At 39.6% G+C, this 24,836-nt stretch overlaps 1 protein-coding gene across 10 annotated transcripts in view; it reads left to right on the plus strand.

Annotated features, from left to right (window-relative positions):
• The first annotated feature begins 5,236 nt into the window (after window positions 1-5,236).
• The window catches only part of HEMG2 (Flavin containing amine oxidoreductase family), a 50,536-nt gene continuing 30,936 nt past the window's right edge, over window positions 5,237-24,836 (plus strand). For 4 of the 10 annotated variants that reach the window (XM_088976913.1, XM_088976911.1, XM_088976917.1 and 1 more), the window contains exons 1-11: window positions 5,237-5,471; window positions 5,785-5,824; window positions 6,302-6,437; window positions 6,682-6,747; window positions 8,197-8,247; window positions 8,455-8,511; window positions 9,299-9,387; window positions 22,481-22,520; window positions 22,659-22,724; window positions 23,053-23,093; window positions 23,568-23,700. In XM_088976913.1, coding sequence (XP_088833039.1) covers window positions 5,435-5,471; window positions 5,785-5,824; window positions 6,302-6,437; window positions 6,682-6,747; window positions 8,197-8,247; window positions 8,455-8,511; window positions 9,299-9,387; window positions 22,481-22,520; window positions 22,659-22,724; window positions 23,053-23,093; window positions 23,568-23,700 — 756 coding nt within the window. In that variant the 5' untranslated portion in view covers window positions 5,237-5,434. Of the gene's footprint in view, window positions 5,472-5,784; window positions 5,825-6,301; window positions 6,438-6,681; window positions 6,748-7,144; window positions 7,285-8,196; window positions 8,248-8,454; window positions 8,512-9,298; window positions 9,388-22,480; window positions 22,521-22,658; window positions 22,725-23,052; window positions 23,094-23,567; window positions 23,701-24,836 lie in introns of all 10 variants that reach the window. The other 6 variants (XM_088976914.1, XM_088976912.1, XM_088976918.1 and 3 more) reach the window with 3 other exon arrangements.

Raw genomic sequence — 24,836 nt, forward strand, 5'->3', positions numbered from 1 at the left:
CAGGAGAAGATCATATAAGGCGAGGAGTAGGTTCCACAATAGTCTTATTATTATTTTATTTGTGATGGAAGAAGATTTGGCCCGACCCCTTGGCCACGCGACACGTGGAAGCAACCGAGAGTGACATGGCAGAAGCGCCAGCTCGGCACGACAGCAGGCCCACAACCCGAGCTCTCCCTTGGAGGTCCTAATCCTTACAAAGAGTGCAAAGGGCAAAAACCCGAGCTGACCCACCCTGGGGCAGTTCGGGCCACATTTCTATCCGAACTTAAGACTTCACCTCGCACACCACTTCAGCTCCAAGTCGCCTGACTGAACAACCATACCTGACGCCTAGGAAGCCCGTACACGGAGGCAACGCGCCTGACTAATTAGGGGTCCGACACATGACAGTCGCCCTCCAACAGCCACCTGCCACCGCCATCTCAGACGTGGCAGAGACGACCCTGACAAGGAAGACAGTGGCAGTTATGACACCCGAACTGGCAACTGACAAAGGTTATGACACCTGAACTGGCAACAGGCAGAGGTTATGACACCCGAACTGGCAACTGGCAGGGGTTATGACACCCGAACTAGCATCTGGTAGAGATGATGACACCCGATCTGGCGGAGGTGATGATGCCCGATCTGGCATAGGTATGGGAGTGAGTGTAACAGGGTGATTGTAAAAGGTCTCATTCCCCCAAAGAAGGAGGTATGTGATTCTTGTGCTTTGGTGCTGCGTGTAGGATCCCGTCACGGGTCAGACCACGGTGCGAAAGCCCTCTTTCCCTTGCGTCTTCCCTTGCGTGCAGACCCTATTGCGGAAACTGAATGGGTGATTTGTCCAAGAGACCACCCAAACTCTCCTCACTCTTTTCTTGACTGAAAAATTGAATGCTTTATTTCAACTCGTAGCTCCTTAAATAGGATATTATAGAAGGGAATTCCTTGTTGGATTCGGCTAGGCTAGGGTAATCCAACTCAAACAAAAACTCCTAATTATCTACTCAAACTAAAACTCACAACTCTTATTTAAGAAGATAAAGTAAGATAAGGATAACATAAGATAAGGGATAAGGGATAAGGTAAGCTGGCGGTGAGTTGGCAGGCAGAACTGATGTGGTAAGATAAGTGTGGGCCTAGCCTGATGAGCTGTCATGTAGGCCCCGCCCTACCGCTGCTGTCAGGCGGTGCGTGCACCTCGCAGTGCTGCTGCTGTCGTGCGGTGCATGCTGCTGCCTATGACTATGTCGCAGTGTGCTGCCGGGCGGTGTGTCCATAACATCACACCCCTCCCGGACTACGAGCTTGTCCTCAAGCTCGAATTCCGGATACGTGGCTTGGAACTCTGTCTCGTAGCTCAATGCATAAAGCCGGTTCCATTCTTTTGCATCAATCCCATTCTCGATGCCCTTCAGCTTCCAATCACACTCATTTATTATTTGATGTAGATTCCAACCTCCTTCCTTAGTTTTCAGCCCCCAGGCGTAACCATGGCTTACAGTGACTACACGATCTGCTGCTTTCATGCCAGCTGTAAGGACCTTGAAGTGTTCCTCACCTCCTGGGTCATGTAGTTTGAAGTAGTTTTGTGGAAGGTCCCCATAACGAAAATTGCGTACAGGACCACGACCCCAGTGTGCATTGTTGTGGATCACAGGAACGCACCGGGTATACTTACAGAAGAGACCTCAAGAGCAGCCTTACAGAAGTGAACCATGCGTTTTAAAATATCCCATTGGCTTCCCCCATATGTATTTTTCTCAATATTGTGGAACATAGGGCTGTCTATGAACATAAAATCCATGCCATCAATATAAGCTTGAGAGAAAAGTTACCTCCATATCCTGCCCATCCACCTTACATCTCTTGTGCACTCCAGTTTCTTAGATTTCTGCATAGTTACCATATTGTGGTGCCGCAACCATAACTCTATGTCTACGCCGAGCGAAGGCCTTCGGTAAAGCCCCAGCAACATCGCCAAGCCCACATGTCTTCGTCAAAGGAGCGCATTCTGCAGGTACTACTATAATGTTCATGACATTGTCCACGACCAAAGGAGGAGACTTTACAGTTTCATCCTCCGTGCGCTGATCCTTGGAAATAACTGCAGCTGTAGGGGCAGCGATCTGCTATTCGTTGGATGCCTCCGCCCAGTCCGGGCGGCGTTTGTTGGTGTTGGCGATTCCCTCATAACTCATTTCTTTGTTGGAGAGGAATGCTTCCAGCAGGCGTCGCATCTCCCGAACATCTTCCCTAACTTCATGAACCTCCATGCTAGTTTCTGTTAGCCTATGTTCCAGTTCGTTGACCTTGAATGATAGTTGCTCCATATCGCCCGTGACGTTTGGCTCTGATATCAAATGTTATGGTCCCGCACGTAGGATCCTGTCACGAGTCGGTCCACAATGAGAAAGTCCTGCTTTCCCTTGCGTGCAGACCCTATTGCGAAAACTGAATGGGTGATTTGTCCAAGAGACCACCCGAACTCTCTCTTGGGGTGATTTGTCCAAGAGACCACTCGAACTCTCCTCACTCTTTTCTTGACTGGAAAACTGAATGCTTTATTTCAACTCGTAGCTCCTTAAATAAGAGATTACAAAAGGGAATTCCTTGTTGGATTCGGCTAGGCTAGGGTAATCTAACTCAAAATAAAACTCCAAATTACCTACTCAAACTAAAACTCACAACTCTTACTTAAGAAGATAAAGTAAGATAAGGATAAGATAAGATAAGGGATAAGGGATAAGGGATAAGGTAAGCTGGCGATGAGTTGGCAGGTAGAACTGATGTGGTAAGATAAGTGCGGGCCTAGCCTGATGAGCTGTCATGTGGGCCCCGCCCTACCGCTGCTGTCGGGCGGTGCGTGCGTCTCGCAGTGTTGCTGCTAGGCGGTGCGTGTTGTTGTGCGCGTTGCAGGATGGTGCGTGCTACGCGCTGCCAGGCGGTGCGTGTGGTGCGCCGTCGGGCTGCTGTACGGTGCGTGCTGCTGGGCAGCTCGCTGTGCGTGCTGCTGCCCATGACTATGTCGCAGTGTGCTATCGGGCGGTGTGTCCATAACACTGGTATTGAAGTCCCTCATTCTCCTTGCCTTCTCGAGAGCACTAACTTGAGCTTTGGAGTGTTCCAACCGGGTTCCTCCCCGGAAGTCTCCAATTTCTTCTTTGTTTCAGGCACCTCCAATTCCGTCAGAGGCGAGGTAACCGACAGCTAGGACCGACCGGATTGCGCATCATCAATTTGCTTTATCCAATTACAAGTGTTAACCGTGAATTAAATAATTTTGAAAAATAAAAAACATAACAAAGGGTAAAAATGGAAAATGAAAATCAAGCTTTAAAATAAAAAAAAACATGATGAAGTGTAAAAATGAAAAATGATAATTAGGCTTTTTGATGAAACATTGTTACCACCCTCATTTCTATAAATGGTATAGAGATTATCCAATTACAAGTATTAACAGTTAATTGTTAATTAAATAAATTTGGAAAAAAAACATAATAATGTAAAGGGTAAAAACGAAAAGTGAAAATAAGCTTTAAAATACAAAACATGATAAGGGTAAACATGGAAAGTAAAAAATCAGGCTTTTTGTGGAACATTTATCACCATCCTCATTTTTATAAACAATTAACCATTAATTAAATAAACTTGGAAAAATAAAAACATAATAATACAAAGGGTAAAAATGGAAAGTGAAAATAAGCTTTAAATACAAAACATTATAATTATAAGGGTAAAAATGAAAAGTAAAAAATAGGCTTTTTGACAAAATATTATCACCATCCTCATTTTTATAAATGGTACAGACGTATTGATATTGACATAGATAATATATACTTTATATTAAAATTATATATAATGCATATATAACCTTTATATTTTTAATATACTTTATACTAAAAATATATATAATGTATATTGATGAAGGAAGATTTGATCTGACCTCGTAATTATGCAACACGTGGCAAAGGCAACAGCTCAGCACAACAACGCACCCAAGGCGCGAGCACCAAAGGGAGGAACCAGCGGTCCGAACTCCCTACAAGGAGCCCAAACTCTCCCTTAGGCCCCGAGCCAAATACAAAGGGCAATAACCCGAACTAACCTGCCCCATGACAGTTCGGGACACACCTCTATCCGAACTCAAGACTTTACCTCGCTCACCACTCCAGCAATTCGCCTCTAGGACGTCGAACTGAACAGCCGTACCATGCCTGACACCGAGGAAGTTCGTATCTAGGGGCGACGCACCTGACTTACTTGGGATCTGTCACTTGACAACCACACTTCAAACGGCCACCTGCCACTGCCATCTCCAGTTATAGAGACGGCTCCGACAAGAAGTAGTGGCGGTTCTATCCCAGCAGAGGGGATGACACCCGGACTGGTAGAGCACAGAAGTCATCATACTCGACCTGACAGAAGCCTCGGAGTGAGTGCGCGAAGTGGTTATAAAAGATTCCCTACCCCCCAAGAACAAGGTATGCGAACTTTGCGCCATTTGGTTTTATCTTGCCTTTGAGAGAATACTAACTCGAGCTTCAAAGCAATCTCACTGGATTCCCCCTGGAGTTCCCTCATTTTCTCCGTTTCAGGCTCCCTGTTGCTCCAACTGGAGGCAAGGTCGTTGACAGCTAAGACCAGTCGGATTGCGCACTATCATATATACACCAATTGATTTGATTAGCCGCTAGTTCTTTTTTTAGATTAATAAAAAACTGAACCATTATTTTTGATTTTTTTGCAATATTTCAAATCGAAACCAAACCAAATAAATTGCTTTAATTATTATTATTTTTTGGGTTGGTTCGTTTTTCAGTTTTTGAAGAGCACCCCTAGACACAATTAGTTATGTTCACGGGCCGGGTCATGCTTTGCCTCTTTATAAAAAAAGAAGATGACCAGGCCCAAATTAGAGCTCGGCCCAACCATTGGGCCTAATTCTTGAGCCCGAACTTAGCCCTATATAACAACCTGGTATGGACAGATATTTTATAATATACTATTTATATATTATAAATAAAGTATTATATATTATATGATATTTTATATATTATAATTTATACAACGTATAGAATGTTATAGAATGCATTTTTTCCACTAATATTATTATTACATAGTATTATATATCAAGTCGGGCTCCAAGCCCACGGGCTTGAAAGTTTGTCCTCTGACATAAAACGGGCCGGCCGATCCAGCTCGTCGGACTACTTGGCCTATAATAGGTCTATCTGACACACTACCCCGTGAATTGGAAATATCTCCCCAGTACTTATAAACGTGAAAACGTGGGCAGAGTTTGTTTGGGCTGGAGATCCGGACTCTCTTTCTTGTTGGATGCTGCATTTTTTTTTGGTCTTGCTATACGTGTGACCAGTATGATTTCAAAACCTGCGATATTCAAGACTTGAAGCACGAGAGGCAGAGCCACAGAAATAGCCCCGAAATGGCTTCCACGACCAAAGACGCCATGAAAGTTGACCGTACTCTCCTTCCCTCACTCTCTCTAAACTGAAGTTATAGCAATCAAAAACATGGATTCTGCTGAAAAATTTTAATATTTCTTATTAATTCAGCGCTTGAAATGACAAATATTCAAGAAATCTAATTACAATGAGATTGCAAGAAGCTAGGGAAACTAGGTTTTAGTGTTTTATAAATAGAGAGTTAATCAGGTTGTAATTTTGGCAAATTAGATACGTATTTTTGCATATCTCCGTTTTCATCATTTTTTTTTTATGAGCTTTCCGTAAGGATTGGTTGCACTGATGGAACAATTACAAATATGGTCCTCAGGTTCTGTTAAATCTGTAGCTGTCGTTGGTGCCGGTGTTAGGTAAATTACTTCTCTTAATTGAATTAGCTACGACTCTGATTTCGTGTCGTTTCAGTATAATTTGCTGTTTTATGTATTGAAATGCCACATGCTGTTTATCATGCTTTTAAACGAGGAATTCTTTCATTGTTTTCGAGTGTGTTTAGTTTTTCATTTGTTCCCATTTGAATATCATAGTTTTCATTATTATTCTCCTAATCGTTGTTTTTTTTCTTTTTAATTACTCAAGTTTAAAATGCTATACTTGAAAATATATTATTTTAGACAGTAAGGATGTTGCTTTTTGATTTATCTCTAGGTGTTAGGCATTTCCCCCTTCTATTATTGCTACATGTTTATGCCGATTTGTTAATTTCATCACTACGGTCCATTTACCTGCAGAAGGGAATTCTAACATTCTATTAAACGTATAAGAATGTTTTATTTCTTTAGTAAAAGTTTGATTGAAAGTTCTAACCTTATGGTGTAATTTTCCAGTGGTCTTGCTGCAGCTTACAAGCTGAAATCACATGGTTTAAATGTCACATTATTTGAAGCTGAAGAAAGAGCTGGAGGGAAAATAAGGAGTGTTTCACAGGATGGTCTAATATGGGACGAAGGGGCTAATACCATGGTGAGTCTGTTATACCATCATGGTTGAATCTAGTTCTGCATTTTTTCATCATCCTATTTACAGGGTGTCACTGTAGTTGTCACAGAAGAAAGTAGGTGATGTACTGATGTTGTAAGTTAGATTTCTCATTCACAGCTTTAAAGAATTCTGAAGATGTCTGTGATATCTGCGTGACTTGGTATTTTTATTTCTGACAACCTAGAGATTTTTATGTTGATAAATGCTTTTGGCCTTTCTTTCACAGACAGAGAGTGAAGTTGAAGTCAGACGACTACTTGATGGTCTAGGACTTCGAGAGAAACAACAATTTGTAAGCTTTAACTTTCCCACTTTAATCTACAATTGGGTAGCATTTTTTCTTTTGTACTTTATTCTACAACTGGATTTTACTTGCATTCTATGAGAAATACAAGTTACAAGTGATATAATTTGTGAAACATACTCTTAGAGGCATCTTCAAGGTTCAAAATTTCACAATGATACACCCTGTATTGGGAGGTCACCGGAACGTTAAGTATTAAGTGTTTTTAAAATTTAATGAGGCCTATTATAGATCCCCTGTACAAATATGAAAAAAGAAAGAAAGAAAGAAAGAGATCAGTCATCTGAAATGCACGATACACACATTTGTGCGTATACATATCAGGTGTATTGTTCACCTTGATGAAAAGAAGGATTTGATGATGCTGTGTGTTGCTTCTTTTTAGGGATAACTGGGCCAGAAAAATCTGGTCAAACCTTTGTTTATCAACGGATTTGAGGAGGATGTGAGGCAAAAGAAGGATCTTCCAAGACACTCATTATAATGATAGAAGAGCTGTGGCTGGCATCTGTTTATCAACGACGGGTTGGTTGATGGTTTATTTTTGAGGATGAGGATAGAGCTTTTTTAGGATTTAATCTCTGGGTTACTTTGGATATTCTAACTAATAACTTATAGTTGTTTTTCTTTTTTACTTTGGTTTGGAGTTAAATTCTTGTAAACAGTTACTTTTCACTTTCTTTTGAAGGTGAAATCTTTTCATCTCTTTCCTGTATTCCTTTTTACCTTTTAGTAAAATTTCTTATTATTATCAAAAATAAAAAATCTAATCCAAATTGGACATGCTGAAACCTCAGCTGCGACTGGAGTTATGGATTAACCTTGGCTTAAGTCATTTTCTTCAAAGCACTTTCCATCCCCTCCCCCATCCTGCCAGTTTTTCGGTGGGCAAGGTTCAAAGTATCGATACGATACGCCTCATTCCGGGCGTATTGTATCGTATCTTTTGGTCTCGATACACCTATTTACAGGTGTTTCGGGACCCCCATTTATTTCAATAAAAATCATTTAGAAAACATCTCTAAAAATCAAAATTTGAAAAAAAACTAAAAAAAACATTGAGTGCTTGGTTTTTAGTACTGATACACCCCTGCCGACACATAGGGGCATATCGATACTTTGAACCTTGTCAGTGGGATGAAACTCAAGTCACAAACTATTTAGTCTATAGTCTCGTTTAACATAATTGTTTGCTTTAGGGTGAATTTTGTGAATACATATCTCATCTTTCACTAAATGAAGACTATATGCATGGTGCATGTTGAAATTCAACATGAGATGAGATATGTATAATTGATTGCATAGCTTCCTAATTTCTTAGATGCAGTATTTTGAGCCTTTGTCAACTTGAGCTTTAATAACTGGATCATCATTTGTGTTATATGCTCAGTGTGCTGATCTTTTTCTTGATAAGAATTATTTGCATCTCATTTGCAGCCAATTTCACAGAACAAAAGGTACATTGTGAAAAATAGCATTCCAGAACTTGTAAGTTCTCTACATTACAACTGTTTAAGTGATTGCATGTGTCTTTTTTTTATACAAAGATACTGCCCTTTTTGCTGTTTATTCTCTCTCTCTCTCTCTCTCTCTCTCTCTCTCTCTTTTCTTCTTCTTCTTTCTTTTTCTCTTTATGCATGCAGTAATCTATATTTCTCTCTTTGACCACCGCATGTGCTTAACTTTGCATATCAGATTCCTACAAATCCTGTGTCACTTATCAAGAGCAATTTTCTCTCTGCTCAGTCTAAGGTTTGTTTTCAACAACATATTTGAGTGCCTTCTTTCTTTTTCCCTTGTTTTTTTTTTGCTATATCAGATCTTTAAAGGAAATTATCGGGAGTAACATCCTAAATTGACACATTTGTCCTTATGCTTCCATCAAATAATGAAATTAAATTGAAGTTGTGGTTTTACTTGATGTATGTGCTCTTTTGTTGCATATTGTTCTAACAAAAGTAGACAACAAGATGTGTTACCTTACCAGTAGGATGCTTTCAAAGTCTACTTTAAGCCTTGCTGTCACTAAAATATATCTAAGTCAGGGAATCATGAGCAAGAATGCCATGTTTTCAGGTGAATCATGACCATTAATCCTGTCTTTCTGAATATTATGACTCAGTTCCCAGGTGTAATTGGGATTAAGGTTAAGATTAGTTAAATTGAGTGCTTGTATATGTTTATCTCTGGAGTCTGGAATGAAATGATTGGGCATCTATCTGGCTATATGGAAGAAAGCATGGGGGAGCATATAAAGACACATATATTGGCCTTTGGGGTTAGACATGCAATCTAATAATTTGCTGTTGAATTGCCACCTTAATATGTTTTCATTGCTTCGTTGTGCATCTTGAATGAACCTGTAGAGGCAACAGATTCACTAGAATTCTGAATTTAGGGGCTCTTAGCCGTGTTTTCTAATTTGTAAGCAACCTTTTATCATATATTCACCATGTCATAATTTGATAAAAATATAATTGTTCCGATGTTGAAGGTTTTAGTTCCAAAATGGTAATTTGATCAATCTTCACATTTGCAGTTTCAAATAATTTTGGAGCCATTTTTATGGAGTTCTTCTGCAAAGAAAAACAACTCCTCAAAGGTGTTTGACAAAAATTTAGAAGAAAGGTGATTAACCAAATCTTTCTACAATCTTGAAAAATTTTCTTCACTCTTTCTATGAACATTCTTTTTCATTTTAATTTGTCAGAAAGTTTTCTCTAAGTCAGAATACCTAATTATAATGTTGCTATGGGTTCCACCTAGGTATTCAAACATTCTATAAACATTTTGCCTCAAATTGATGTTAAGGCTTTCCGTATTTTAATTAAATCTGTACATAGTTATGTGTTATCCTAGTCATATGGTGGGGAAGTTAGTAAGGGTGAGCAACCGGGTTTTGAACCGAAAAAACCAAAATTTCAAAAACCGATTTAGTTATAGAACAAACCGAACCGAAAGCGAAATGTTTGAAAACCGAATAAACCGAACTGATTTTTTTTTTGGTTATTTCAGTTAAAACCGAAATATTTTGTTTTGCTATTTAGTAAACACCTTTTGATAAATATAGTATTTGGGCAATTAAGCGTGTCCTAGAAATCAAACAAAAAACGATTAAAATATAGTATCTAGAAAGATCTGGTTTTGGAATCTTGCTTTCTATCAAGTATCAACCATTTTTTATGCTTAAAGTGGAATCCATTCTATGCAATAGGTACTGACCGGAAAGAGAGAAGGAAAAGTTATGCAATAGGTTGTGTCTTGGTTGTTTGTTTATTTTGGATAGTGTGGTCACTGTGGTGTAATAATGAGGAGTGAGGAAGATCCGAAGATGCACTGAAATTGATGTTGTGATGTAGAACTTGGAGTGCAGACAAGGAAAAGTCAAGGGCCCATTGGAGAGTGCAGACAAGGACTGAAGGAACTCAAGAAGTGCATAACCAAGAAGTCGAGACTTGAAGGAGGCTGGGACTGGGACTCTGGTCTCTCATCTTTGGTACCTGGCACCCGCCGGAGAGCCGGTGAAAAAGGACCAAACTGGTGAATGGTGATCTCTGATCTGGTCTTCTGTTCTGTGCTTGTGTAGTGTCTAGTGTCTAGTGTCTACTGTGGTCTTTGCTAGACTGCTATGGAGGCTGGAGTCGAGTCTCTGTAGTCTGTACTCTGTAAGCTGACTCTAGTGTTGTGGAAGGTAGAAGACGACGAGTCGAAGGAAGTTGAGACTCTCAAGTCTTTCCTGTTTTAGCGTTTTGTTTTCCACTTTTCTAGTCCACTATTTTCGTGACTAATATGAAATCAATTATGATTGTTTAGAACTTTAAAATTTACTTTAGAAAGTAGAAACTTTTAAACTTCTAGTTTTAGTCTTTAAGTCTTTTACGTTAAGCCTTAATAAGGAAATTTGGATATAGCCAATTAACCAAATACGTGATACGTCTCGGGTCTTGCTCGTCTTATAAGTATAAATAATATTAGTAATATATAATTATAAAATTAATTCGGTTAACCGATTTAGTAAACATGCTAATCGAAACCGAAAACCGAAAAATATAAAAAGCGAACCTGACCGAACAACCGAATAAACCGAACCGATTCAACTGAAACCGAAATTTTGGTTTTAACCAAATTGTGCTCACTCCTAGAAGTTAGTGACTTGTTAGATTAATCATTTTGCAATTGCCTTCACTATTATATGTTTATTTGTTGGTACTAAGTATCACTTCATTACTCTTTTTTCCCGCTTTGGTAGATAACTATATAACAAAGGGAAAGAGGCAACAGAGAGTGAATATATATATATATATTGATCAGTAATACAAGAACTACATTGAAAGAGACTAAAATGAAATCTCCATCATTGAAACAACTTTGACACACTTTGTTTGTTTTGGTCAATCAATTCATCTATTGGCCTTTGACCAAAAATATAGTAGTGCACTGGATTTTCAAGACAAGTTTTCATAACTAAGATAAAGGGGCACTTGACACCACCCAATTGCCATCAGGATTTTGGAACAAATTGATCATCTTCCAGAGTCCATGACATTTTATCTTATTTGTTTGTCTTTGATCACTGATGACATCGTATACAAACGTTACAAAGACAAAAAGGTGTCACATGGTATAATCAACTATTGAACTAGCATTGAATTCCTGTTGTGCAAAAATTCCTCATTTTGACAAGATCAGTGGCCAACTAGTTGCCTTGGAGCAAACATGGGAATGAAATATTTGTGTCATAGAATAATGACTGATCTCCCAGATGATATGGGAGTAACTTCCAAGACCCCAAAAGAAAACCTTTCCCCATCAGTTATAAAAAAAAATCTAATACTGTTACTTTGGCCACCCTCAACAATAAATTAGGGATACTTGATCTTCTTACCAAACTCAAAACCTTGAGAAGGTCCATTTCCTCATATTTGAATATTTGTAAATTGTAGCCGTAGAGAACACTGATGTGGACCCCACTGATGTGGTCCCCATAGTGTTCGTATGGCAACAATATTTTTGTTAGATATGACAGTGTTAGTTGGTAGTTATTTCAGCTTTATTATTAGTTATTTCTTATTCTATTTGCCATGTAAGCAATAAGGGCAATTCAACCCTTTTACAGTTAGCCAATAGTTATATAAATACTAAGAGTGGGTCGGCAAAAATTATAACCTTCCCTCTCTTTTTCTGAAACTCTTTTCGTGTACTTCTTCTCTTCCTCTCTTCTCTTTTTCTTCTGATTGTAGTCTAGATCGACTACTTGATATCAGAGCCGACCTAGGAGCTCTTATGCTAGTCTGATTAGGCCGACTGCATGAGAACCTCCTAGGTTTGGAAGTTTTTCAACAAGGAGGATTGACTGATTCTTGGAGGTTACTAGTAGTTGCGACTGCTACTAAAGAGATTGTAGAAGTCTGGGAGAGATTCAGTAGTCAGGAAGAATCAGAAGAAGCTTTTGATTCTCAAGATTAGGGTTTTGCATCAACTAGAAGGTGGCGGCCAGAGATTTTTTCATAAAGTAAGCTTTTTTCTTGTGATTGACTTTAGAAAAGATCATCTTGGTTTTGTCTGAGAGGTGCGGCTGGAAAATCTTTGTGTTTTCTTTAGGCTTTTGAGAGAAAACCCTAAAATTCAGAACTGTTATTTGTTTCTCCTATTACAGTAATTAAAAAAGGGGTTTTTATTAATTCTTGATCAAGAATGGAGTTCAAGAGTCAAGGGGAAGGTGCTTTTGGGACTAGCAATTCTGGTAACATGTATGAGAATACCTTTCAGATTACAACAGTTAAGTTTGATGGATCAAACTACCTAGAATGGGCTCAATCGGCCATGATGGCCATTGGGGATAGGGGAAAACTAAGCTACTTGTTGGGAGATGTGAAAGAACCAACTAAGGAGGACCAAACCTATACCAAATGGGTTTAGGAGAACTATTTGGTTATGACATGGCTGTGCAACTTTATGCAGCCACATATCAGTTGGAACTATTTATGGGCGAAAGCAACTAAGGAAATCTAGGATTTCATGAAAGAGACCTACTCCCAACCCCTTAATGTATTAGGGCTTATGAACTGAAATGTGAGGTTAACAACCTTAAGCAAGGAGAGAAACCAGTCTCGGTTTACTTCTCTACACTGAAATCTTTGTGGCATGAACTTGACCACCTAGAAACACTTGAGTGGGAAAGCCAGAAGGATGCACTGACTCATAGAAAGCAGGTTGAGACTAATAGGGTTTTTGAGTTCCTAGCTGGTCTGAATCCTGAGTATGAAATTGTGAGACAACAACTACTAACAAGAGACAGTGTGACCCTATCACAATCCTACTCCTTAGTGCATAATGAAGAGAATAGGAGAAATGTTATGATGCAGCATCAACCCTTCCCACTAGCCTTGGCAGCAGTCAAACCTAAGTCTAGGAGTGATATGGAGAGGGATATAAAGAAGGAAGACAAGTAGGATCTAGTATGTGAACATTGCAAGAAACCCAAGCATACTGAAGACACCTGTTGGAAGCTGCACCCTCATTTAGTCCCAGCAAAACTCAGGAACAAAAGGGGTAATTCTAATATGGCTGTTAATACTAATTGTACCTCCTCATCGGGCACAAAAGGCATACCTCTAGACACCCTAGTTGTTGTCTGGTCTGCCTCGACTCAGTTGGAAAAGGAAGTTGGCAATTCAGCTCAATCATCTTGTTTCGACTGTTGCTACAGTAGTCCGAACAGGAAGAGGAGAAGAAGAAGAAGAAGAAGAAGAAGAAGAAAAGAAGAAGGGTCTGTCGAAAATCTGATGGATTAACCCATTCAGTCGACCCCCTTAATCTATATTAGATTCTAATCATAGTTACAAAGACAGAAATGACCTTACTTAAGTGTGGGGCAGAGTAACTCTAATAACACAGCCACATAAGCAAGTTACTTAATAAACAAAAGAAGACTAAACTACCCCTATTCGGCACATCTTAACACTCCCCCTCAAGCTGGAGATAATATGTTATATAATCCCAGCTTGTTACATAGATAGTTCACTTTCCTTGAGCTTAGAGCTTTTGTAAACAAATCTGCCCACTGGTCATTGGAGCCCACATGTTCTGTATTTATCTCTCTGGCAAGAACCTTCTCTCTCACAAAGTGGCAATCAACCTCTATGTGCTTTGTTTTCTCATGAAAGATAGGATTGGGTGAGATATGTAGTGCAGCTTGGTTGTCACAATACAATTTCATAGGTTTATCCATGTGAAACCCAATTTCTTGTAGGAGATTCCTCAGCCACACTAATTCACAGGTAGTGTGAGCCATGGCCTATATTCAGCTTTAGCATTGCTTCTGGCTACAACCGTCTGCATTTTACTCTTCCATGTCACAAGATTTCCTCCCAGAAATGTGCAATAGCCTGTAATAGATCTTCTGTCACTCACTGAGCCTGCCCAGTCTGCATCTGTATACCCAACTACTTCAAGTTTTCCTCCTGGTTTATACCATAGCCCACGGCTTGGAGCTCCTTTCAGATACCTCACAATTCTAAGGACTGCATCCCAGTGAGGAATACGAGGGTTCTGCATGAATTGGCTCACCACACTGACTGCAAAGGAGATGTCGGGTCTCGTGATAGTCAGATAGTTCAGCTTTCCCACTAGTTGTCTATACCTTCCAGGATCTTCAAATACTTCTCCTGTATCACTGCTCAACTTAACATTTGGTTCCATAGGGGTCTCAGCCGGTTTTGCACCTAGCAGTCCTGTTTCTTCCAATAGATCTAGGACATATTTCCTTTGGCACAGATTCACACCTTATTTTGACCTGACAACCTCTATTCCCAAGAAATAGTTTAATGTTCCATGGTCCTTTGTTTGAAAATGATTTTGCAGAAATACATTTAGTTTGCCAATCCCCAATTTATCACTATCAGTGATGACAATATCATCCACATAGACCACTAATAAAATATTCCCAGCTTTTGAGTCATAGCTGAACACTGAGTGATCAACCTGGCATTGCTTCATTCCAAAACTCTTCACCACTTCGCTGAACTTCCCAAACCAAGCACGTGGAGATTGCTTCAACCCATAAATTGCTTTCTTTAGCCTGCACACCTTACCACCCTCCCCATGAGCAACAAACCCAGGTGGTTGCTCCATATATACCTCCTCCACTAGATCACCATGGAGGAAGGCATTCTTTATGTCAAGTTGAAGGAGAGGCCAATCATAAATAACTGCCAAGGAAATTAGGACACGAATGGAACCAATTTTAGCCACCGGAGAGAATGTCTCCATATAGTTCACACCATATACCTGTGAGTAACCTTTAGCAACAAGTCTGGCCTTCAGACGCTCCACACAGCATGCTTCTCAGGTGGAAGAGTAATAAGTTCCCACGTTTGAGTATGTTGAAGAGCAGAAAGTTCCTCCTCTATTGCCCGCCGCCATCCAGGTGAACTAAGAGCTTCTTGAACATTGTTAGGTAGGGAAATAAAAGACAAAAGTGAAACAAACTGGCGATGTGAGGCAGAAAGACGAGATAATGAAACAAAATTGGAAATGGGATGGAGTGTGGAACTACGTTTACCTTTCCGTAAGGCAATGGGTAGGTCAAGATCTGAAGGTTCAGCAATAGGAGCCATGAGAGGATCCGCAGATGAGGTAGAAGCAGGAGGAGGTAAGGGTGAGGACAAGGGTGCTTCATGACTGGAGAAGAAGGGGACATACTCAAAAAATGTGACATCAAGGCAGACATAGCACTTTCGGGCAATAGGATTATAACACTTGTACCCTTTTTGAGTCCGAGAGTAGCCAATGAAGACACATTTAATTGAGCGTGCATCTAGCTTGTCTATTCCAGGACTCAGATTATGAACAAAGCACACACAACCAAAGACACGAGGAGTTAATGGAAACGGAGATAAAGTGGGAAACAAGATGGAGAAGGGGGACCGACCATGAAGAATAAAAGAGGGCATCCGATTAATGAGAAAACATGCAGTGGGTACAACATCACTCCAAAACCGTTTAGGAACATGCATGTGGTGAAGCATAGACCGAGCAATTTCAAGAAGATGACGATTCTTCCGTTCAGCCACCCCATTTTGTTGAGGGGTGAAAGCACACGAGGTCTGATGAATAATGCCATGCTGTTCTAAATACTGCTGAAATGCAGTAAGAAAGTATTCATGACCATTATCTGAACGAAGAATTTTGATTGGAACACCAAATTGTGTGCGTATTTCAGCATGGAATTTTTGAAAAATGGAAAATAATTCACTTCTTTCTTTCATTAAGTAAATCCATATCATTCTTGAACAATCATCAATAAAGGAGACAAAATACTTGTACCCATTATAGGACTCTATTTTGATCGGACCCCAAACATCTGAGTGAACCAAATAAAAAGGACTCAACATACAACTCTCAACTCTTGGACTGAAGGACACACGACGGTGTTTACCAAACTGACATGACTCACATTGTAAAACTGACAACTGACTCAATGATGGAACCAACATATTGAGGACCTTGAGAGATGGATGTCCCAGTCGGCAATGCCATTGTAGAGGAGTGAGAGAAGTCTGAAGTGCAATTGAAGATCCACCGCCGTCAAGGTAATACAATCCACCAGCTTCATGCCCCCCACCAATCTTCTTCCCCGTCTTGAGATCCTGAAAAACACAAGTGGAAGGAAAGAAATGATAAAGGGACGTATAAAATTGAATGGAAACTTAAGTACGTATAAAACACACCTGGAGCCATTGGCAAGTGTAAAACAAATGATAAAGGGACAGAAGCCAAGTCAACATTACCAACACCACAGATGGGAGATGATGACCCATTGGCAAGTGTAACAGTTTGTGGTGTGGAGGTTTCAGCAAGAGAAGAGAACACACCTGGAGTCTCGGTCATATGATCTGAGGCTCTAGAGTCAATAATTCAGGAAGGAGTTTTAGATGACATGCAAGCGATACCTGATTGGGTATATGTAGCAGTGGTATGTTGTGAAGTAGTTTGAAGGAACCGTTCATACTCATCACGTGGAACACTCACCATCTCCCTCCCAGAAGTAGATGTAGATGTGGAAGGTGTTAGCAACCTCGCATGCTACAGCATGATTAGCCCATTTAGAGGGAGGGCCATGTAGATCATAACAGAAATTCACTGTGTGTCCATCCCTACCACAATGAGTACACTTCCTTGTAGAGTTATTTTTTCCTCTGCCACGGCCTCCCCCTGAGTCACGACCACCCCTACCAATCATGGAATTGCCACGGCCCCCTCTGGAATGACCTCCCCCTCTTGTACTATGTCCACCACCTCTAGCTGTCACAAGTGCTGATCTATCATACTGTGTGGGGTTCTCTGTCTGGCCCAAAGAGATTCTACGAAGTCTTGAGAATACTTCCTCAAGTGTAGGAAGAGTAGAGCCCCCCAATATTTGAGCTCTAACTGGTTCATATTCCGACTTCAGCCCCACTAAAAATTTTGTAACATCTAGCTGCTCCCTTTGCTGTTGCTGAACTTGAATATTTGGAGTAAGGGGATGATAGACATTGAGTTCATTCCTTATATTCTTCATGCAGGCATAGTACTCTTCTAGTGTTTTGGTTCCTTGTTGTAAATCAAAATACTCCTGATACAACTGATATACTCTTGTTGTGTTATCTTGTCCAGAATATAACTTCTTAGCATGCTCCCATATATCCTTAGCCGTATCAAGGAACATGAAGTTGGCACTGATTTTGGGTTCCATACTATTCCACAGCCAAGTCATGATTTGAGCATCATCTTGTTCCCAATCATCAAACCCTGGAGAGTCAACCGGTGGCTTCTCATCTCTAACATGCTTTGCTTTCTTCTTTGCCTTGAGAAAAACTTCCACTGATTTAGCCCATGGAACATAGTTCTCCCCATTTAGCTTAATTGAGGTCATTTGTACTCTTAGGTAGTCGGAGGAAATTACTACACTAGGTTTCTGATCATTGTAGCCATCTCCTATTGCTGCCATTGTACTCTTTCACAGTTGTCTCTAACTTTACTTCTCAGCTACAAGCTGATTGATGTTGTTCACAGTTTGATATTTCAGTACCTATTGCAGCCTCTAAACACCATTACTGACTCCACACACTTGTTCTTATTCACACTACTGCTGCCTTCACACACTTACGCCCCACATAAGCATCAATTTTCCATTCACTAATCACAAGTAGAGGACCTCTTACAACCACTCAAGCACCACAACACAACCAAATCTGCTGCACCCAGTTCAGACTTATTTAACACACTTAAGAGGGCATTACACAACCACAAGGAGTTCAGCAAGGTCACTGCATTCTACCTTACACCACTCGGCCACTTACAACAGCCCTACCCCATTCGGCTACTGCACACACAGCCCTTCCTAGGGCAACAATGAACCTAGTTCTCTAGGTTCTACTTAGTACAACAACTTCTTGTAGGGTTTCTACCCAGAAATATAAGCAACACTAGAAGAAGAGAGAACGACCTTCCTTTGAGAATATCAATCAACCATTCACTACTGAAGTCACTTTCCTTGTTGAAGAAGGTTATGCACAGTAGAGAGACAAGCTGTAATGTTTCTGACCTAGGGTGAACCAGTTCTCTCCATCGACTTAGGTCAGGAGCATGGCTCTGATACCATGTTTCAACTGTTGCTACAGTAGTCTGAACAGGAAGAGGAGGAGAAGAAGAAGAAGAAGAAGAAGAAGAAGAAGAAGAAGAAGGGTCTGTCGAAAATCTGATGGATTAACCCATTCAGTCGACCCCCTTAATCTTTATTAGATTCTAATCATAGTTACAAAGACAGAAATGACCTTACTTAAGTGTGGGGCAGAGGAACTCTAATAACACTGCCACATAAGCAAGTTACTTAATAAACAGAAGAAGACTAAACTACCCCTATTCGGCACATCTTAACACATCTCAACCGCCATCAACTCCCACATTAGCTTTTGCTCATTCAGTGACTAGCTTGCCATCACTGTTCACTACCTATCACTTATCTTCTGGTAGAGATAAAGTGTCTAGTGTTGATGGTTCCCTTGTTCTAATTTCTGGAAAGGGAGACATCAAGTTGTCTAATGCCATCTCCTTATCTTCAGTTCTGCATGTTCCTAAGCTAAATACTAACTTGTTTTCAGTCAGTAGCATTTACAAAACATCAGAATTGTTCAATAACCTTTTTCCCTGATCGATGTGTTTTTTAGGACTTGGAGACAAGGAAGGTGATTGGGATTGACCGTGAGACGAATGGGATCTATTTGCTTGGAGAGAGTTCACATTGGGAAGATAGTGAAGATGGGAAGTCTTTTGTTTCTCAGTCTGTTAGTCACGTTATGCTTTGGCATAATCGGTTGGGTCATTTATCTTTTCGATCTTTGAAGAGTTTGTTTCCTGATTTATTTGAGTCTGTTCAGATGTCCAGTTTGAGATGTGAGAATTGTGATCTTGCAAAGCATTGTAGAACATCTTATTCATTGAGTAATAAAAGAAGTAATAATCCTTTTGATATTATGCATACCAATGTTTGGGGTCCTTACCACATCACTGCTAGGGGGGGGTACAGATATTTCTTGTTGTTTGTTGATGACTATACCCGTTTTTCTTGGGTTTACCTTATGTGTTTTCGAGATGAGATTCCTGCTTTGACCTGGATCTTTCATCAGATGATTTTAATCCAATTTGGGGTCAAAATCAAAATCTTCAGATCTGATAATGTGAAAGAATACTTTGTCAACCAATTAGCCTCTTATTTGCTTGACCATGGGATTATCCATCAAAGTACTTGTCCTTGTACACTATAGCAGAATGGGGTTGCTGAGAGGAAGAATAGACACATATTGGAGCTGGCCAGAAGCATCATGTTTAAATCCAATGTGTCTATTCGTTTCTGGGGAGATGCTATTCTTACGGCAGTGTATCTCATTAACTGTGTTCCTTCACGGGTTCTTGACATGAAGCCTCCATTTACCCTCCTATACCTTGATAAAAACTTGTTTACTGTTCCCCTTAAAACTTTTGGTTGTACTTGCTTTGTTTTGATTCTTAGACCTCATCGTTCCAAATTTGATCATAAGGCCTCTAAATGCTTTTTTCTCGGTTATGCACAAACTCAAAAGGGATATTGCTATTATGAACCCACTTCTGGGAGAAGATTTGCCTCTATGGATGTCACTTTCTTCAAGGATGTACCTTATTATCGTAGGGTTTCTCCTCAGGGGGAGAGTAGTGAGTGTGGGGTTAACTCATCAGAAGTTCCTTTACCTGTTCCATTGAGTGATGAGGGATGTAATGGGGAGGGGTGTCAGAGGTGCCGGGATTTGAGAGTCTATCACAGGCGGTGGAGGTAGGTTGATTTCAGTCATCAGCAGTCCAGGCCAACCCCAGTTCCTTCTGCGGATCCAGATCCAGGTACTACAGTTTCTTTATCAGATCCAGGTTCCATTGAGATACCTTCCACTGTTGAAACCTTACCTCCTTTGGATGACCTTGACCTTCCCATTGCAGTTCGTAAAGGCAAACGACGTTGTACCACATCCACAACCCACTACATTTCCCACTTCTTGTCCTATGATCACCTGTCCCCCCTCTTACAGGTCTTTCCTCACCTCTATTGTTGATATTCCTATCCCTAGAACAATGTAGGAGGCCTTGTCAGTTTCTGAGTGGAAAGATGCAATGAAGGTTGAAATGGATGCTCTTCTAAAGAATAATACTTGGGAGCTAGTTGACCAGCCTAAAGGGAAGAAACCAGTTGGGAAGAAACTAGTTGTATGTAGATGGGTATTTATTATGAAACATAATGTTGATGGTTCCATTGAAAGGTATAAGGCTCGGTCAGTTGCAAAGGGATTTACTCAGACTTATGGTATAGACTACTTAGAGCTAGTTACTATTAGGGTTTTATTGTCCCTTGCAACCAATTACTCTTGGCCCTTGTTCCAGATGGATGTTAAAAATGCCTTCCTCAATGGAGACTTGCAGGAGGAAGTCTACATGCAGTTGCCTCTTGGATTTTATGATGCAGAAACAGGAAAGAAGTTTTGCCGGTTGAATAAAGCCTTGTATGGACTCAAACAGTCCCCCAGAGCTTGGTTTGATAGATTCAGATAATCCCTTGACAGATTCGGCTATGAACAGGCCCAACCAGACCATACATTGTTCATTAAGAGAGTAAACTCTTCCTTGACATTGCTTGCTGTATATGTGGATGATATTGTAGTGACAGGGAATGATAACGGTGATATTGAGTCTCTCAAACAACTCCATCAAGAATTCGAGGTGAAAGATCTGGGAGAGCTACAATACTTCTTCGGTATTGAGGTAGCTAGATCTAAACATGGGATTTTTGTTTCTCAAAGATAGTATGTTATAGATTCGTTGAAAGAAACTAGAAAGTTAGGTGTTAAGCCTAGTGCAGAGAGTGGAGAGCCACTTGAAGATAAAGCTATGTTCCAACGGTTAGTTGGAAAACTCCTCTATTTTTGTCTCACACGACTAGACATCAGTTATCCAGTCAGCGTTGTCAGTCAGTATATGCACTCTCCTAGGACTACTCACTTGTAGTTGAGAGGATATTAGCATATTTGAAGAGGTGCCCACGTAGAGGTATACTATTCAAGAATAGTAATCACATGAAGATAGGGGTTTATACAGATGCTGATTGGGCTGTGAGTGTTGATGATAGAAGGTCTACCTCTGGATATTGTGCTTTTGTAGGAGGTAACCTGGTCTCTTGGAGGAGTAAGAAGCAAAGTGTTGTTTCTCGTTCTAGTGCAGAAGCTGAATACAGGTCCATGGCTAATGGTGTGGCTGAAATCCTATGGTTGAAATCACTATTTGAGGAGTTGGGTATTGCTTATGAGAAGCCCTTAATGCTGTATTGTGATAATCAGGCTGCTATTAATATAGCTTATAATCCAGTATAGCATGACAGAACTAAGCATATTGAAGTAGACCGACATTTTGTCAAAGAAAGGGTTTCATCTCAAGAAGTACGTCTTCCGTATATCACCTCCAGCATGCAGCTTGCAGATCTTCTCACTAAGGCGGTTCCAAGGAAGAAGTTAGAGGCAGACCTATGCAAGTTGGGAATGACAAATATCTATTCCCAACTTGAGGGGGAGTGTAGAGAACACTGATGTGGACCCCACTGATGTGGTCCCCACAGTGTTCATATGGCAGCAATATTTCTGTTAGATATGACAATGTCAGTTGGTAGTTATTAGTTATTTCTTATTCTATTTGCCATGTAAGCAATAAGGGCAATTCAGCCCTTCTACAGTTAGCCAATAGTTATATAAATACTAAGAGTGGATCGGCAGAAATCATAACCTTCCCTCTCATTTTCTGAAACTCTCTTCGTGTACTTCTCTTCCTCTCTTCTTTTCTTCTTCTCTTCAAATTTTCATCATTTTTTTTTTAAATTCAAGACTGATTGTAGTCTAGATCGACTACTGTAGCCTTGAGATGGGTGTGAGAGGACCAGCAATTCATATAGATCCAATTTCTTTTCTGATTTTCAAAAGAATTTTTCCTTTTTGCTTCAGTTGAATAATGCAAAAGAGAGAGAGAGAGAGAGAGAGAGAGAGAGAGAGAGAGAGAAGGAAAAAACCTACAAATGATACATTGCTTTCTTCTATTTATTTTTCAAGTCAGAGTAGAGATATTCTTGCTTAGACGATTTGAAAACATGTTATTTTTTCTTTTTTCTTTCTAGCAGTGTGGGAGAATTCTTTCAGCGTCATTTTGGGGAAGAGGTAAACAAAAGTTCAACTTGAACTAATTTTTGTTTATTTCCAATGCTATTCTCATCATTCCTTTTTTCCTTTTAATACCCTTTAAATTTGCACCAGATGAAGGGGGTGGAGGTTCTGATCACTTTTTCTTTGTGTAAGGTTGTTGATTATCTTATTGACCCTTTTGTTGCGGGGACAAGTGCTGGAGATCCTGAATTGTTGTCTGTGAGTAAAGCCTTGTCATCTTTTATATCCAGCCTTAATCTTTACAAGAAAGCATACAACTTGATAATACATTCATGCTGATAAAAAGAACATGATAATATGTTCATGAAAATGTCTCTTCAGAACTTCTAGCAGTGAACAATGGCATCCAACATGGTGTTTATGAGGTTAAGGGTGAAATAAAATGATCGTATTTTTGGAATTTATTATGCCACATTTTTCAACCCTCTTAATATTCTTGGTCTCGTCAACTGTGATGCAGACATTTTGTACTCTCTCTTAATATCCTTCAGGTGTTTCTAATTACCGTATTGTTGTTTTTTAACAGATACGACATGCATTCCCAGAGCTGTGGAATCTAGAGAGAAAGTAAGTTCCATGCAACTAGCATTTTCCAGTTTCTTTTTAACTTTTGCTCAAGAGTACTCATGCAGTATTTGAAATTCATTTGTAGATTACAATAGTAAGTCTTCCACTAATTACACTATTTTTCTTTTGTATAAATGTATACCAGAAACAGAATTCTTATTGTATTAATAAAAGGAAGAATTGAACTGTCTGCCCTCCTATTAGTTTTAAAGGGGTAGAACGAAAAATCACTTACAGCTATATTGCTGACCCAAAACACAACAATAATACTAGCAGGTTACAAATTTGTCCCGGTCATGGTAGTTCTCGTTCTTGATTCATGCTCTTCAGAAATTACTTAGCATTCTTTGGCATTAAAACTATAGCTTACAATATTGCACACATTAAGATGTTGTGATTATATGGTAGTAGTACAGATGAATATGATTCAGATTCCTCTGATTACTGCTTGTTGTTGATCTGTTCTTTGGTTAGGTTTGGTTCAATTTTTATTGGTGCAATTCGATCTAAATTGTCTGGTAAAAAGGAAGCAAAACGTGGAAGTGGAACTTCTTCAGGGCAAAAGAAGCATCAACGGGGCTCATTTTCATTTCAAGGTGGGATGCAGGTAAGGAGTATGGATTACATTGCTTTTAGCACTTTCAAGTCATTGATGTTTTTATATGTTACTACCTGGATTTCAGAATATGTTGGTGTTTGATAATCATTTTAATATTCTTAATTCATGCCTATCTATTTAGGGGTGTAGACGGATCAAATTCGAATTTGATTAGAAAAATCGATATCCGAATTCAATTCGATATTTGACTGATATCAAAAATCAATATTCGAATTTGAATTCGATTAAATATTTGAATATTCAATTTGATTCAAATTCGATCGATTCAATATTTTAGGTAATTAATAAATATATAAAATACATATTTTATTTATATAAAGTATATAAATATATGTCATTTATATAATTTATTTATTATTTATAAGTTATATAAAATATTTAAATATTTTATATATTATATATAATAATTAAGTAATTGGTTGGATTCAAATATTTTTTTGGTAATTGAAGAATTATGTTCATTAATCAAGCATAATAGAGCTTTACAAGCTTCCCTTGGAGAGGCTCGAGGTGCATTCTCTCCTAATCAATACAAAGGTTCATAAAAATAGGTTACATAGCTGCCCAAAATAATGCATCCCTAGAGGACCCTTGTTTAGCAAGAGAATCGGCCAAAGTATTTGCTGACTTGCCCACCCATTCTAAGAGTTATATGTCTTGTTAAGTTTTTGACTTTTTTTATGAGGTCCCTATAATTTCAAACAATAGAATTTGGGTTCATCAGCCAACCCACGATCACCTTGGAGGCCCCTTCAATTAGTAGATTCTCTATTCCAAGTTGGTTGGCAATCTGAATTCCTTGTACTGCAGCCAATAACTCAACCCTTGTAGAGTCCCCTATTCCCACTGGGCCTGAAAATAAAGGGATGATGTTGCCATCCTCATTTCTCAAAACCTCTCCAATGCCTGATGGTCCTGGGTTGCCTTGGCTACTACCATCAAAATTTAATTTGGTAAAACCTTCTAGAGGAGGTATCCAAACTGATACAGATCTGTTTTTCTTAATCGAGGAATGGGATATAACATTCCAATTCCTCCGGAAGTCATCAATGGAGAAGGAGCTGAAGGAGTCAAAAGATTTCAGCCAATGATTAGCCCTGGTTAGGACACAATCCTTCACTACT

This window comes from Nelumbo lutea, chromosome 3 (assembly GCF_056320005.1).
Source record: "Nelumbo lutea isolate HS-2025 chromosome 3, American lotus-T2T, whole genome shotgun sequence".
Lineage (NCBI taxonomy): Eukaryota > Viridiplantae > Streptophyta > Magnoliopsida > Proteales > Nelumbonaceae > Nelumbo > Nelumbo lutea.